Source organism: Pholis gunnellus (genome assembly GCF_910591455.1).
Source record: "Pholis gunnellus genome assembly, chromosome: 2".
Lineage (NCBI taxonomy): Eukaryota > Metazoa > Chordata > Actinopteri > Perciformes > Pholidae > Pholis > Pholis gunnellus.
Genome location: NC_136536.1, coordinates 11301699 through 11315860, shown reverse-complemented (window position 1 = coordinate 11315860; position 14162 = coordinate 11301699). Strand labels below are relative to the sequence as shown.

Below are 14162 nucleotides of genomic sequence, written 5' to 3'. Positions count from 1 at the left end.
AAAGTGTTAGTTAGGTGAATGTTAGTCATTTGAATAGATGGATGTGTGGTGGTTAAGTAATCTGGACACCGGTAGTCTACCGGTATCTTTCTGGACCATCGATAACGAGCAGTAAGATTTATGACGCGTTTTTTAGATCATGTGGGCGGGGTTCTCGTGCGTTTTATTATTGCCTGGCATAAGGAAGTTGCAGTCAGTCCCTTGAGTGCAGTTAGTCACGCTCTCAACAGGATAGCAGCAGTTTTCCCTGTAGAGGCATTGCAAGGATTCCTTGCGCTCCGTCCTCTTACCTGTCCAACAGGTGTAGCCGGCTGACGCGCTTTGAGTCGCTCTGAGGCACGAGGAGTCTGGAAGGCGGCTGTAAGAGAGAGACATTAAAGGTCATCTATGGGCGAGTGTCTGCGAAAAGCTTGCCCATGTCTGGACGCGCTATGGAAGAGGATTTTCAACGATAAAAAACCTGGAGCAGAAGATGGAGGACGTGGTGGAGGAGGCGGAGGAGGAGGAGGTGGTGAGGTAGACAGCAGCAATGACGGCTCCAGTGTGGAGGGACCACCGAGTGCAATCGCCCCGTCGGACACAGTGCCCCAGGGAGGCTCCGTCTACAAGGCGCTCTGGCCGTTTGAATCCCGGCACCCGGATGAGCTGTCGTTCCAGGAGGGAGATCTGTTCAGCGTTAGCAACCGCAGCGGAGACTGGTGGACCGCGCGCAAGATCGAGACTAACGGGCGCGTCCTGGAGACCGGGATCGTGCCCCAAAACTACCTGGAGCGGGCCGAGTCCCTACAGATGCAACAGTGGGTGGTTCACTTCTTCTGAATACTTTCGGAAACAGACTGCTCTTTAACTTTTCGCACATTACATTTCTGATTCAGCAGAATCTAAGTCGTAATTGACTGTACATTTGACTTGCTATGCACGTTCAGTTCGGCGCATATAACAGGAATCAATCCCAACGATACAAATCATGGGCTTAACAATCGGACAATATATTTACATTCTAACTAAATAATGGGGCGAAGGTCATGAAACAAGATATCAATTACAAGCCTCTCGGCATGTAAGACATTCTTGTCAACAGGAAGCATTGTGAAGTATGGCCATACACAGAACAGACAGTTTAAAATGATACACTTAACAAATGTATGATTTACTGCAGCTCTTTGGTAATGGATTGCTATTGCTTTAACATAATCTCTATCTTATTTTATCTGAAAGACGCCTACAACATTTCAAGCTGAGGTCAATACCTCTAATACCTGAGGAAGAGTCAATTTTGGGCCTGAAACACATATTTTATGTGAAATAATGTGCAAATTATATTCTAGCAAAACTGTATTTTGATGCTAGTTATTCATCTACAGAAGACCTAAAACAAGCAAAAACTTCCTATAAAACTTGAACATTCAACAAATAAATGTCAGTCATCACACTTCCTCACAAATGTAATATTTTCATCTGTTTGGAGTACACTTTTCCTTAACCTGCCACCTTTTGATGGCACTCATCCATGTCCTTTAGTCTCTAAGTGGGAATTCATACTTTATATCATGAAGAATTACATCTTCACTTCTTTCTTTTTTACTTTTCTGGATTGCATAAACACTTTCAAACTTCTGTTTTGAGTTAACACTTTGAGAAATGTCAATAACACCTTTCATAATGTCAGTGCCATATCTGTGTCTTCTAGCAGTGAAGCAAACGGTGACGTAAACACTTCGTCAGTCAGCCTCACCACTTCTTGTTTTCTTTCTCTCTCTCTCTGTTTATTGCTTCAACAGAATGGGAAGTGTGTAATGTGAAGTTTTCCCCGCATGTTAACACCTGCTGGAAGGCTGAAATTAAATATAGATACTGAGTTACTTGAACTATATTATTATTTTATTACTGTCACAATAACTCCTTTGGTTGGATGATGTATTGTCCCAGAAATTAATGCGATGAACAATATTATTGACATTTTAAGACCATTTTACAGATGATAAGATCTGTAACACCAGGCAGAAAGCTCAGCGTTGGCAGCAAATGCTTTCTTTGTTTTGTGTACTGTACTGCGTACTGTTGTTGCACCTGCTTCTATAAAGACTTTGACATGTTTAGATACTCTGACCAGTAAAGGTATACCTTGAAAAATGAAAACCAGATCCCCGGGGGATATGTTGTTGTCATATCAGATACTGTTTTGTCAACAAAAACTGTTGCCAGTTCTCGTAGACAGGCTGATTTTCAAAGGGTTTCCTAATAATTACTTTCATTTTTGGCTTTCTGTCTTGATCTAGGTGGTATTTTGGGAAAATGAACCGCTTTGAGGCCCAGGGCCACCTGCTGGGATCAGAAAATGCCGACGGAGCTTTCCTCATCCGACAAAGTGAGAAAGACGACGTTGGACACGTTCTTTCGGGTAAGATAAGAAGGAGAGGGGTGATGGAGGAAGCCCAAAAAGAGAACGAGAGCTGTGTGGTGGCAGTGGTTTGAAATAGAGTGAGGGGGGGGGAGTTACACTTCAGTTAAAAATAACATTGCAGGGTGTGTTTGTTATGAGAATGTGTGGGAAGTATTGAGTGATATAAAGGGGAAACAGTCGTCGTTATGGGGTTGTAGTTTGTTAGAAGGAAGGAACGGAAGCCGTTCACATGCACACAAGTCATGATAGGAAGTCAGGATTAGAGAATTGCTTCCCCACTCTCAAAGCAGAAGGTAGCTTTGTTACAGACAAAGACTGAAAACAGGGAAACAGCTAGTCTGGTCAATTTCAAACCGGCATATCTAAAGCTCACTCATTACCACGTTATATCTCATTTGTTTCATCCGTAGAAAAATCAAAGTGTAATCATGTCAATGAACTTATTTTCTCTTGGTATTTTACTTTGAAAATCTATTGGGGCTGTTTTTTTAGAAGCTCGAACTACAATGCTTTGGTAACAGATATTAAGAGACCTCAAAAATGCTATTACGGTCTTGATTTTGACTTTGTTTGTGTGTGTGAATCTCTCCGCAGTGAGGTCAAGCACTCAGGTGAAGCATTTCAAGGTCCTCAAAACAGACAACGGTTCTTTTTACGTGGCGTACAACCACCAATTTAGCTCTCTGATGGACTTGGTGGAGTTCTACTGCGCCAACAGCCTGAAGAACACCATCACACTGGGAAACCCGTGCAAGAGGGTAGGACAGCCTCTGTTGGTTTTGTTTCCATCTCTTTGCTTGTTTGTTTATCAACCTTATTTCTTGTCATGTGAAAACAAATCCTGTGGACAAAGAATTCACTCAAAATACAGATGTTGTTAGAGCGTTGCACATCGATGTGTTTGTAGATGTTTTAAATTGTTTTCCTGCAACTAAGCCTGAACGTAAAATTCACAGAAAAAAAATCATGCAACAAAAATGTTGAAGTTTGCAAAAAGCAAAATGGATTGAAACTACAATGCTGGAAAGAAAAATGTGACACTAAGTCCCAGATGCCTGTCAAAACATCTACATCAGTATTTAAAAGAAATTGGTAATTTTTTCCAATTTCCTTTAAAGCTAGGAGAAAAACGAAGTTAATGTTCCTATCAGCCACTACAACAGCTTCTGAGTGGACTTAAAGTTATGTCGCTGGGACAGATGAGTCACTCGTTACTAACTGGTTTGGGCAAAACTAAAGACAACAAAATGAGGGAACATGAACATAATGTCAGGCTGAATAAAAGAATTAAAGCCAGGGCGGTGCCCCGTTATAACAAGACTTTTTCAACTAGAGCAGGATCCATTAGTCGATCAACAGAAAAATGATCCGCAACTATATTGATAATCGACCATTTAGGTCGTTTTTCAAGTAAAATGCCTAAATATTCCCCAGTTTCAGCTTCTGAATGTCTAAATTGCTCATGTTTTGTTTTATGGGATAGATTAACTAAATATCATGAGTTTTGGACTGTTGGTTAGACAAAATGAGACATTTGATGACTCCTACTAAAGACACGGTCACAACAGATTGGCGTACATGTATGTCCACACAAAGCCTACACGTACACCCTCTGATGACATCATTTACGTCACACAGACACTAGCGACTTGTCTCGGGCATTTCCCACTATTACAGACTAAACAATTCATCAAGAAAATAATTGTCAAATACTTAAGTTCATCAAACCGTACAGATATATTTTACAAATATCACATTTCCAAATTTTGCAGTGATGGAAAAAAAAAAATCAAAGATTGTTCATAAGATACTAGTTTAATAACCGAAGCCCATATGTATGGATGATAATGTATCTGTATCTGTGTCCCTTTATTAGATACAAGTATGTCCATGTGTGTTTCCTCCTTCAGAAAAAGCCCGCCACCCCAGATTTGAATCACTCCACAGTGGATGAGTGGGAGCTCCCGAAAGATGAGTTCACCCTGGAGGAGAAGCTGGGCACTGGATACTTTGCTGAAGTCTACCGGGGACGCTGGAAAAACCACATTAATGTCGCCATCAAGATCATCAAAAGTGGTATTTCATCATCTTTGTTGATCTAATGAAGCTTTATTTAGTAGATGGATTTTTGGATCATGAGGAGTTGTTTGGCAAAAGCTCCACTAAAAACAGAGGAGATGGGCGTGAAGTGTTATATAAAAACATACAGTATTTAGAGTAATTTGCTGTTTTCATCTTGTGATCTAGTCGGAGCAATGGGTTCCAATGAGGTGGTGGATGGTTTTGTCTATAAACTATTAAGCAGTGGTGGAATAAGTATTCTGATTATTTACCAAAGTAATACAAAAGTACAAATAGAACAATATAATAAAAGTGCTGCATTTACAATTGTACCTAAAAGTACATAAGTATTATCAGCTAAATGTATGCGATAAATCAAAAGTAAAAGCATTAAAATGATTAATAGATTATTAATACTGATGCATCTATGTGTAGGCAAGATTTTACTGTTGCGGCGGCTGAAGGTTTGTACTGCTATATATTATTTATAGTACGATATTGGGGAACCAGTGGTCTCCAGTTTGGGGTCGGGTACCTCTGAAAGCTCACGAGATAAATCTGAAAGGCTGTGAGGTTTTTAAGAAACAAAAACTAATTTGGTTTACATTTTATCGACTTTCTCTCCATTCATACACGTCTGAAACGTGACAAGAGGCCTGGAATAGACATTGATTTTGGTTATCTTGTGTAATCTTTAACGATGTGTTGTACGAGTTTATCATGTTTAAAAATCTTCCTCTGAAAAGTAACTATACCTGTCACATAAATGTAGTAAAGTAAAAAGAAAAATATTTCCCCCTGAAAGGTATGAAGTAGCATGAAATTGAAATACTCAAGTACCTCAAAATTGTACTTAAGTGAATTAACTTATTTACTTTCCACTACTGCTGGTAAAGAGCGCCTGTTTTCCTCCCTGTGTTGTCTAAGAATACAAACGTGCATTTTCGATAACATTGGAGTAATACATTTCAGTAAAACTGATGAGAGACAGAACAAGAATAACGAGAGATCATTCATGGTAATCCCCATGATACTTCTCTTTGCTGACACATAGTTGGCTATTCAAGCAGCGTTGTTATGTGTGGAAGTGACACACAGTTATACTATTCATCAAAAACGTATGCCGTGTTGTGCAACAATCAGTATATTTATTTCCTGGTTTAGTAGACATTCATCATGTTAATCTCTGTCTATTGTTGAAATAATCACACAATAATGAATTGTGTGTAACAAACGACTTCAAAAAGTAAAATGGGAATGGTCAGGTGAGCTATTGTAGAAGCATGAAGCAAAGTGCAGTCTGTCAAGTATCTCTGATGACTCATTGTAAAGCAATATTGTATAAAACAGGAAGTAAAGAGCTGATATTTCCAGGCATCACTGTTCACAATGTATCTGTAGACTGAAACTCAGGGCAGTTTGTTGTGGATGATGAGTCATTAGGTCATTGAAACAAATATGTTAATGCATGGAAGATGAACTCGGTTGAGATACTGCTTTATGAATTAACTATCAATCAAACATAATAATAATACAGGTTAGACATGTATTAATCCAATTCAAGGTAATCCAGAGACTTCATTATACAAAATTAAGATTACACAAGATATTAGGGGTGTAATAAAATATCGATAAAATTGAGTATCTCGATTATGTTTTCTGATAGATTCTCAAAATCACTATCGACTTTTAATCAACAGTTTGCATGCAAAGATTTGTGGCAGACAGTGGCTCAAATTGCACAAAAACTAGTTTTATGTTGTTGGATGTTACAGGGACTGTGACATATGGAAATGAGGATCCCACTCTCCTTGTGACTTAAAAAAAGTTACTTTTTTTCTACTTAGTGCATATGGCACTGTTGTACTTTGAGTTTTCTTAAAATTAGATAATATATTACCTTGCTTACAGTATTGCAATATATTGAATCGTAACCCAGATTCTTGCTAATACACAAGCCCTGATATACCCCAAGGTATCTCCTACCTGTAATAAATGTGACATCTGTTGCCCTCATGGTGCCCTTCTTCTGAGGAAACGCCCCAGTTTTGTTATAAGTATGTCCTATTTGTCAAATGGACATGATTTCAATGTGGCTTCCTTGGTTTTCATCTCTCGTGTCTTGCTTTTTTCCCCCTCCTCTGTTCCTCTTTTTCATCCGTTTTTGTTTTCTCCCCCAATTTTCTCTCCGTCTGTCTCTTTCTCTTCCCAGACTCGGAGATGAACCACCGTGAATTTCAGAGGGAAGTTCAGATCCTGAAGAGTCTACGCCATCGTCACCTCATCTCTCTGTTTGCTATCTGCATGGCCTCAGCCCCTTACTACATCATCACCGAGCTGATGGAGAAAGGCAGCCTGCTGAGTTTCCTCAGAGGTAGAAAACCTCCTCTCCTTCCTTTCCTAAATCCTGGGCTTAAGTTTTCCCTTTCCTCTCTCTTAACTCCCTTGAGGAGGTTTGGATGTTAGAGGCACTCATAACCAGCACATTGGCCTCAAGCGCATTCATACTTTGCCACATGAATAAATACAATCAGACGCAGAAAAGGGCAAAAATGCACTTGAACGTTAAACTTAGAACTTAGAATTAAAAGTGACAATAAATGCACTTTGGTCTAATTCTCAGTGCGAATCTATTTCTGTCGTTTTGTAGGTCCAGAGGGGCACAATCAAGACATTGCATCACTCATTGACATGGGTGCCCAGGTGGCTGATGGGATGTCATACCTGGAGGAGAAGAACAGCATCCACAGAGATTTGGCGGCTCGAAATGTCCTGGTGGGGGAGCACTGTATCTGTAAGGTGGCTGACTTTGGACTGGCCAGAGTGATCAAGGTAGGAAGGAAGTGAAATGTCTTTTTGAAGTCAACTCAAGGCTGCTGCGGGGCTTTAAGACAAAGATTTGTCATCCAGGAGCCGTTCTACATCACAGACGATAAAAAGATTCCCTACAAGTGGAGCGCTCCCGAGGCCATCAGCCACGGGAAGTTCTCCAACAAGTCAGACGTCTGGTCTTTTGGTGTCTTGCTCTATGAGATTTTGTCCTATGGAGGCGCTCCTTACCCAGGTTGGTGGAATTAAATGGTTTTTGGATAAGAGGTTTTAAAAAAATATAATTTATAGCAGTTTCAATCAATTATATATGGTTATAACAAAAATAAAATATCAAGCCGAAGTCCTACAGATAGTGTTCAATTCTTATTTCCAATTTTATCTGCTCATCCAAAGTGATTGAATATATTTATTGAGTTTTCAGAAGATGATGAAATAAATAACCAATTTCCCTATAAAGGGTGATTTCACAACTATATGGTCACTGTTGGAAGTGACGCTTAACTCCATGTAGTTGAGACACCCAACGCTGACCAATCAGAGCAAACTTGGCTTTATCGGGAGGGGGGCTTAAAGAGGCCGGTGCTAAATAGAGAGCATTGTAGGTTGTATACAGGTATATTCATGTGAACATGTTCTAATATAAACCCACACTACAAGCATGGACCTGAATGAGCATATTATGTCTCCTTTAAGCTCTGTTTGAACAGGACTAGCATTCATTACTAATATTTGCGGAGGTCATCTGTGATCTTAATCCCGTGCAAATCAGCAATTTCTATAATTTTTTCAAAAGAAAATTCTACAGCAAATACCCTACCATATTTCGGCAAAGACAGAGGTCATGTGACAATATTAGTCCCGTGCAAAACCACATCTCTGTGATTTGGGGTGGTCATCTTTTTTCAGATGTGAAGGAAAGCCTTGACTTCATAGCTGGAGATTAATGTCAGTAGGCCTACAATTCAGGTACAAGGCTTTGCTTATCCCATGAGAATGCGCCTCACGAAACACAGACGTAGGGGGTTAACTTACTAAATCACATGAGGTCCCCTGGTAATATTAGTCCCGTGCAAACAGGGCTTCAGTTAATTCTTCAAGATCACCTCCATCACAACGAAAGCTTGCACAGGAGTACACAGAGAAAGCCTCCATGTGTATCTACAGGTAAAAATAAATGTTTAACCTCTCTTCACCACTTCTGCACTCCATCCCTTGCTCTCCCTCAGCATATAGCAACCAGGAAGCATATCAGCAGGTTACCAACGGGTACAGGATGCCAGCTCCGCCCAATTGTCCAGACTCTCTCTACAAAATTATGCTGAACTGTTGGAGCGCCGAGTCTGACGACAGGCCAGACTTTAAGTCCCTCAAGTTGAAACTGGACAGCAGCTCCTACGAGATGAACTGACCGCCACCTTCCACAACCTGCAGCACAACCTCAGCACCACAGAGAGGCAGACACTGAGCCGGGATCACGACAGTTTTTCACTGAGGACTCGTGCTTAAACGGAAACTAAACTGATTTTACAGGCTCTTGCGTAGAAAGACTTTGATTGTTTGCAATGTGCAAAAATGCAACGCCTGATGTACTTTATTCAGTCCACTAGGCCTATTGATTATTTTCATTGTCGAATAATCTGATGATTTTCTAGAGATTAAACCAAAAATGTAAATATTTCTCTGCTTCTGGCTTGTACAATGTCAGAATTTGCCGATTTGTTTAGTCTTCCGTGATAAACTAAACTCTATTCGGGTTTTGGTCCCTTGGTAGAACAAAAAAAGGCGTTTAAATATGGTAATTTGGGTTTTTAACGCTTGAAAAGCAGCAAAAGGTCTGGAACCAGAGATTGGCATCAGTACAAGAAAGAATGACTTCAAAGATTAAGCAGTTAATAAAACAGCTGTTAATGTATTTTATCTTTTCGATCGAATAGTGAGAAATATAGAATAGAATATAGAACCATGAGAAGCCATGTGTGTTGAGATTTAGTATCAACTGAATGTTTGAGATTAATGTGAATTTTAAATGTATCCTTCATCTCTTCTCACCATTTGAAGGAATACTTCACCTTCAAAATGACTATTTGTATATCAGGTACTCCCTCTGTTACCTTCAATTCTTGATGAATTGAAGTAAATGGGGGCCGCGTTTAACTACAGCAAATCTATATCAAAACATAAGTTTACAAACTCACACAACTCATGCAGTATATTCCATGTCTCATTTAAGGAGGTCCCAAACACATGCATCTTTGCTAAAAAAAAAGTTGTGTGAGAGTTTGAAACTGAAGTTTTGATATAGTTTCGCTCAGTTTCTGATCCTCTGTTCACTCTGGAGGCGTGTGAGAAAACTAAGTTTTCTTCAGGAATTCAAGGTAACACTGGGTGAGTAATTAATATGCAAATAGTTAATTTGTGTGTGAAAGTTCATGCTAAACCTTTTAAACAACACTTGACAAAACAATCTCACCTAAAGATCCATTTAGTAGCTGCTATGGTGCTTCTCATCACTTCACGCTGCTGATGAGGATCACGTGGTCAAAAGCTACACAAAGAGGCAAACTAAAGTGTCTCCATTGAATTTGTGCCGAGTGAAATCAAAGTAAAGCAAATGTGATAAACAGCTCCAACTAATAATGTTGAGTCACGACAACCTCAAAACATTTAGAGAGAAATACACCAGCAGCCAGAAGCTTTGAACAAACTCATTTTACTTTAATACATTTCTTACTTGTCGATAAAGTCAATACTATGAGGTGCAATGTTCGGCTTTGGCCAGAGAGGGGCAGCACACTCGCACTCATTATATAAAGATCTTCTTCACAGCTCATCCACCAGCAGTATTTCAACAGTTTCTCTCAAAACAAATGTATTTTGTGTAGGGCTGCAACTAACGATTATTTTAATATTCGATGAATCTGTCGATTATTTTTTCGATTAATCGATGAATCGGATAACATTTTTTTTAAAAAAGCATTAATTTCCAACCCTTTATTCAAAAACAGAACTGACAGTGCAAATTCACAGTGCAAAACATCTTCAAAAAGTGCACAAACAGGTTGCTCGATCATCCCTGAGCTGTTAAAGTAATAATTTAAAAAGAAAATGGACTAATATCACGAGTGGGGTTCAGCGGGTTACCCACGCCTCTCAGCGAAGGGTAGACACGCGCTGATCCACTCAGTGTGGCGCGCTAACGAAGTTAGCAGAAGGATATATGATTGTAAACTGTATGGATTTAAATTTGTGAGTTTTTTCACCTACAATGGCCCTAATACACTGTTGTACTTAAAAGCAAAACCCAAAAGCAAAAGCAAATTATTTGTAAGTTTCATCCAGTTAAAACTATTCGAGCAATACATTTAAAAACAACTTTCTGATGGTAATTTGCTCATGAAGACGAGTGGAGTTACTTATGCCGGGTTCAGACTACACATTAACAGCCCGATAATAACTGACCCAACAGACATAGTGCGTAGTGGAGTGTATCATTGTCGAAAACGACAGATGCTGAATTTGGGACAAGAGTAACAGGAAGAGATTCATGGGGAGAGAAGGAGGGAGGAAAGAGAGCGGTCTGCCTCTTCAGTAACTTAAGCTTCAGGGATGTACTTCTTGCTGCTTTATACTTTTGATCACAATATCTTTCTGGATTCATCTGGTCTTTTTTCTGCATCTTTACTGATCTGAGATTGGATATAAAAAGCCTGATTATAACCAAATATCGACCAAAGGTGAGACTTTAAAACTTTTCTGGCTTTTTTTCTAGGGTCAGCTTTAAAACACTGTAGGCGATATGAAATGTCCTCTTGACGTTTGACATTTTAGTCGCACATGAACATCCTGTTTGAAGTAAACACTACAACTGTGTTGCTGAGAAGTAAAAGTGCTTCCTTGTTGCAAAGTTTAACTACAAATTACAGACTGCGAAGAAAATGAAGGGTGCCAAGGATAGTATTTATTGTGAAAAGCACAGGAAGTGAAGGGAAATTTTGTAGTTTTAGTTTGTATTTCCTTTCCTGAAAACTAACATGATCTATTTTACTTCACTAAATATGAAGATTAGCATATTTTTTAAGTATTGCTTGCACAAAAATATGAAATTACAAATGATCTTAAAAGCAGTGTTAGTCATAGCTTGGACCAGATTTAAAGTACTAGACTTCTGGTGGCGCAGAAGTCATAAAATGTGACAGGTTTAATTTATGTAATGAATTATAACACTTGGCTTATCATGGCTCGTGACTTGTTCAAACTAAAAACTCTTGGCCCGAGTGCAGCTCTGCTCTCAACCAGCTCCAGTTACGTTTTTATACTTCACCCAAGACCGTGTCTGAAACTGAGACATATGTTTTGAATTTTCTACAGCCTGTGTTTTATTTTCATAAATGTTAGGCCGCATTCATATCAGCCATGTAGATAGTTTTCTCTCAGAATATTTGATTGTCCCAACAGGGCATGAAACACAAGCCGTCAGAGGATCAGACTATGAATACATAAACAATGTTAATCTCAAAATCTTGGCCCGTGTGGTAGACACGGTTGCTATCAAAGGGCAACTCAGAATTTACACATCAAAGTCTGTTTATAGGTGTTGGGGAGTACTGCATATATGAAAAAGGCTAGTATAAAACCTCAAGTGTCTCCAGAGTGAGCTGTGAAGTGTTCAAAGTCCTAAATGTCCTCAAATGATGTCACTTGAGTCAGCGTCGGTTGGGACTGAAGGCTACAACTTTCAAAATTAAATATTTGATGCCTGATATATATTCCTCCTGTGAGCCAGAGCTCCATTGTTCTGTTGCCCAAAATATTGATTCATTTTCGTCCACTAATCAGATGATCAGCCAGTCTGCATATCAAAGTGTCCTTGGGCGAGCGACTGAACCTGAAATTGCTCTTGAAGGCTGTGCCATCTATGTGTGAGCGTGTGAATGATTAGTTTAGAATCGGATGAGCAGGTGGCACCTTGTATGGCAGCCATCAGTGTATGAATGTGTGTATGAATGGATAATTGTTTTAAAAAAGTAGTGTAAAACACCACGAGCGTTCCGAAGACTAGAGAGGCGCGATATAAATGATTTACTTGTGTCACTCGTAAGCAGACGTGCTAGATACCTACGCACACTTTAGCACCGCTGAGGGGAAACAACTAAAAACTATAAATCTTTGTGGAAAAAAGTCTGAATCATCCACCACTAAAATGAGTTTAGTGTTTAAAGTTTTATGTTTATTTCCAAACTCGTCTCTCACACATTTTACCAACGAATATCAATATCTTTAAGAATAACTTTAATTCAATTCAACATTTTAGAATATATAATTATATATTTTCAAAATCTCAAATAACATCTATAAGTGATTCAATCCCCCCAAAATTAAAAGATGCTACAAATTCAGAAGAGAAGAAAAATATGCTTATTCTTTTTCTACCTCAAAAGAGTTTTTACATTTTCATTTTACTTATTGAGACTATAACAAAACAGGATCTCAAGATATATGAGATATATGAGATATATGCCAGTGACCAACATTAGTAAGAAGTAACAAGAAAGTGCAACAAGTAGGTCAAGTATACTTACTTGCCATGTTAACTCTGCAGAGGAGCGGCTGCACAGGGGAGCATGTAAAGCCTTGATGATTATGTGTGCAGAGATACTGTTTGATGTAATCCAGTAGTAGGTAACGTGCACTGAGGTCAGGGGATTAGAGGTTGTTTTTGTAAACTCTCTCATATCTAAGACCTTATTGCTCAACCGTCTGCTGACAAAGGCATATCACCTTGGTATTCATCTCATAGTCAGGATTAATAGAGACTTGTTGTATCACAGGGTGCAGAGCAAAGTCTGCTCTTGTATAACAAAGGAGTGAAACAACCATTCACAGCTGCAGGTCATGCTGCTGTTGTTAAGTTTACTATAGTGGTCTTGTGTTCACAACCAGACCCCACCTGCCATTTCTCACTGAAAGAAGAAATCTCATCAAAATATTCTAATCAGATTATATTTAAGATGAATTGTTCTGTGTGAATCATGCAGCTTTCTTCACACCGGTCAGACTGAGAAGAAGTGAGAGTGGATTAGAGAGTGAGGTTGAGCTCTGCTGATAGGCAGAACGAGCTTTTGTTCAACAGCCAAGACCAGAAGCAAGTGTTGTGAGATGTTAGTTCAATCCTAGGCAGCTTTCCAATCACTGTTTTGTTTGTTCCCTGCAGAAAAATAACGATATGACTTTAGCACAACAACTGATATTATCAATACTTCAGTCAGTGACACGTCAGGGAAATGACCATTAAAAGCAAATAGTTATGCATTTGGATTTGTTGGAAAAGAGCAATGATGGAAGAAGTATGAAGTACAAATCATGGCCCTTCTTGTTCTTGAGTTGTATAACGAGTAACAACACAGGATTACATCATGGCAGGCTATTATAAAAACGGGGTTCTCGAGATTAAAGAACTCCTTTACTGCCGTGAGCTAGCATTTAAAAACTATAATGAAGAAACTATTTTTTTTATGACGTAGTGTGTCTACAGGTTTCACATCGTGACTTGGAAGCTGTTGTAGGAGGTGGTACTGATGATCCTGGGATAATAAAAAAGTCTGCACTGTCCCGCCGATGGAAGGGGACCCTCCACTTCCATCAGTGTGACCTTTGGTCTATGACATCCAGCTCAAATGTAGGTCACACTGGAGCTAAAAGAAGAAGCTGTGTGTTTGTGAGGTAAACAGCTGCTGACCTTTTGACTTGGATGCCACTTGACTCTTTGGCAGAAACACAAGCCACTCCTACACATGAAATGGTCGTTCCCCTCAGAGGGGAACCTGCAGATGTTGGGTTAATTTTCTGCAGGATATATATCTGAAAC

The 14162-nt window shown here is 39.3% G+C and overlaps 1 protein-coding gene across 1 annotated transcript; it reads left to right on the top strand.

Annotated features, from left to right (window-relative positions):
- The first annotated feature begins 228 nt into the window (after positions 1 to 228).
- On the top strand, positions 229 to 9118 carry LOC306712765 (protein-tyrosine kinase 6-like). Its single transcript, XM_079182178.1, has 8 exons — positions 229 to 797; positions 2280 to 2401; positions 2999 to 3162; positions 4315 to 4480; positions 6678 to 6839; positions 7116 to 7297; positions 7376 to 7529; positions 8524 to 9118. The coding sequence occupies exons 1-8, from the start codon at positions 388 to 390 to the stop codon at positions 8703 to 8705; spliced, it is 1542 nt and encodes a 513-aa protein (XP_079038304.1). The 5' UTR covers positions 229 to 387; the 3' UTR covers positions 8706 to 9118.
- Positions 9119 to 14162: the final 5044 nt, after the last annotated feature.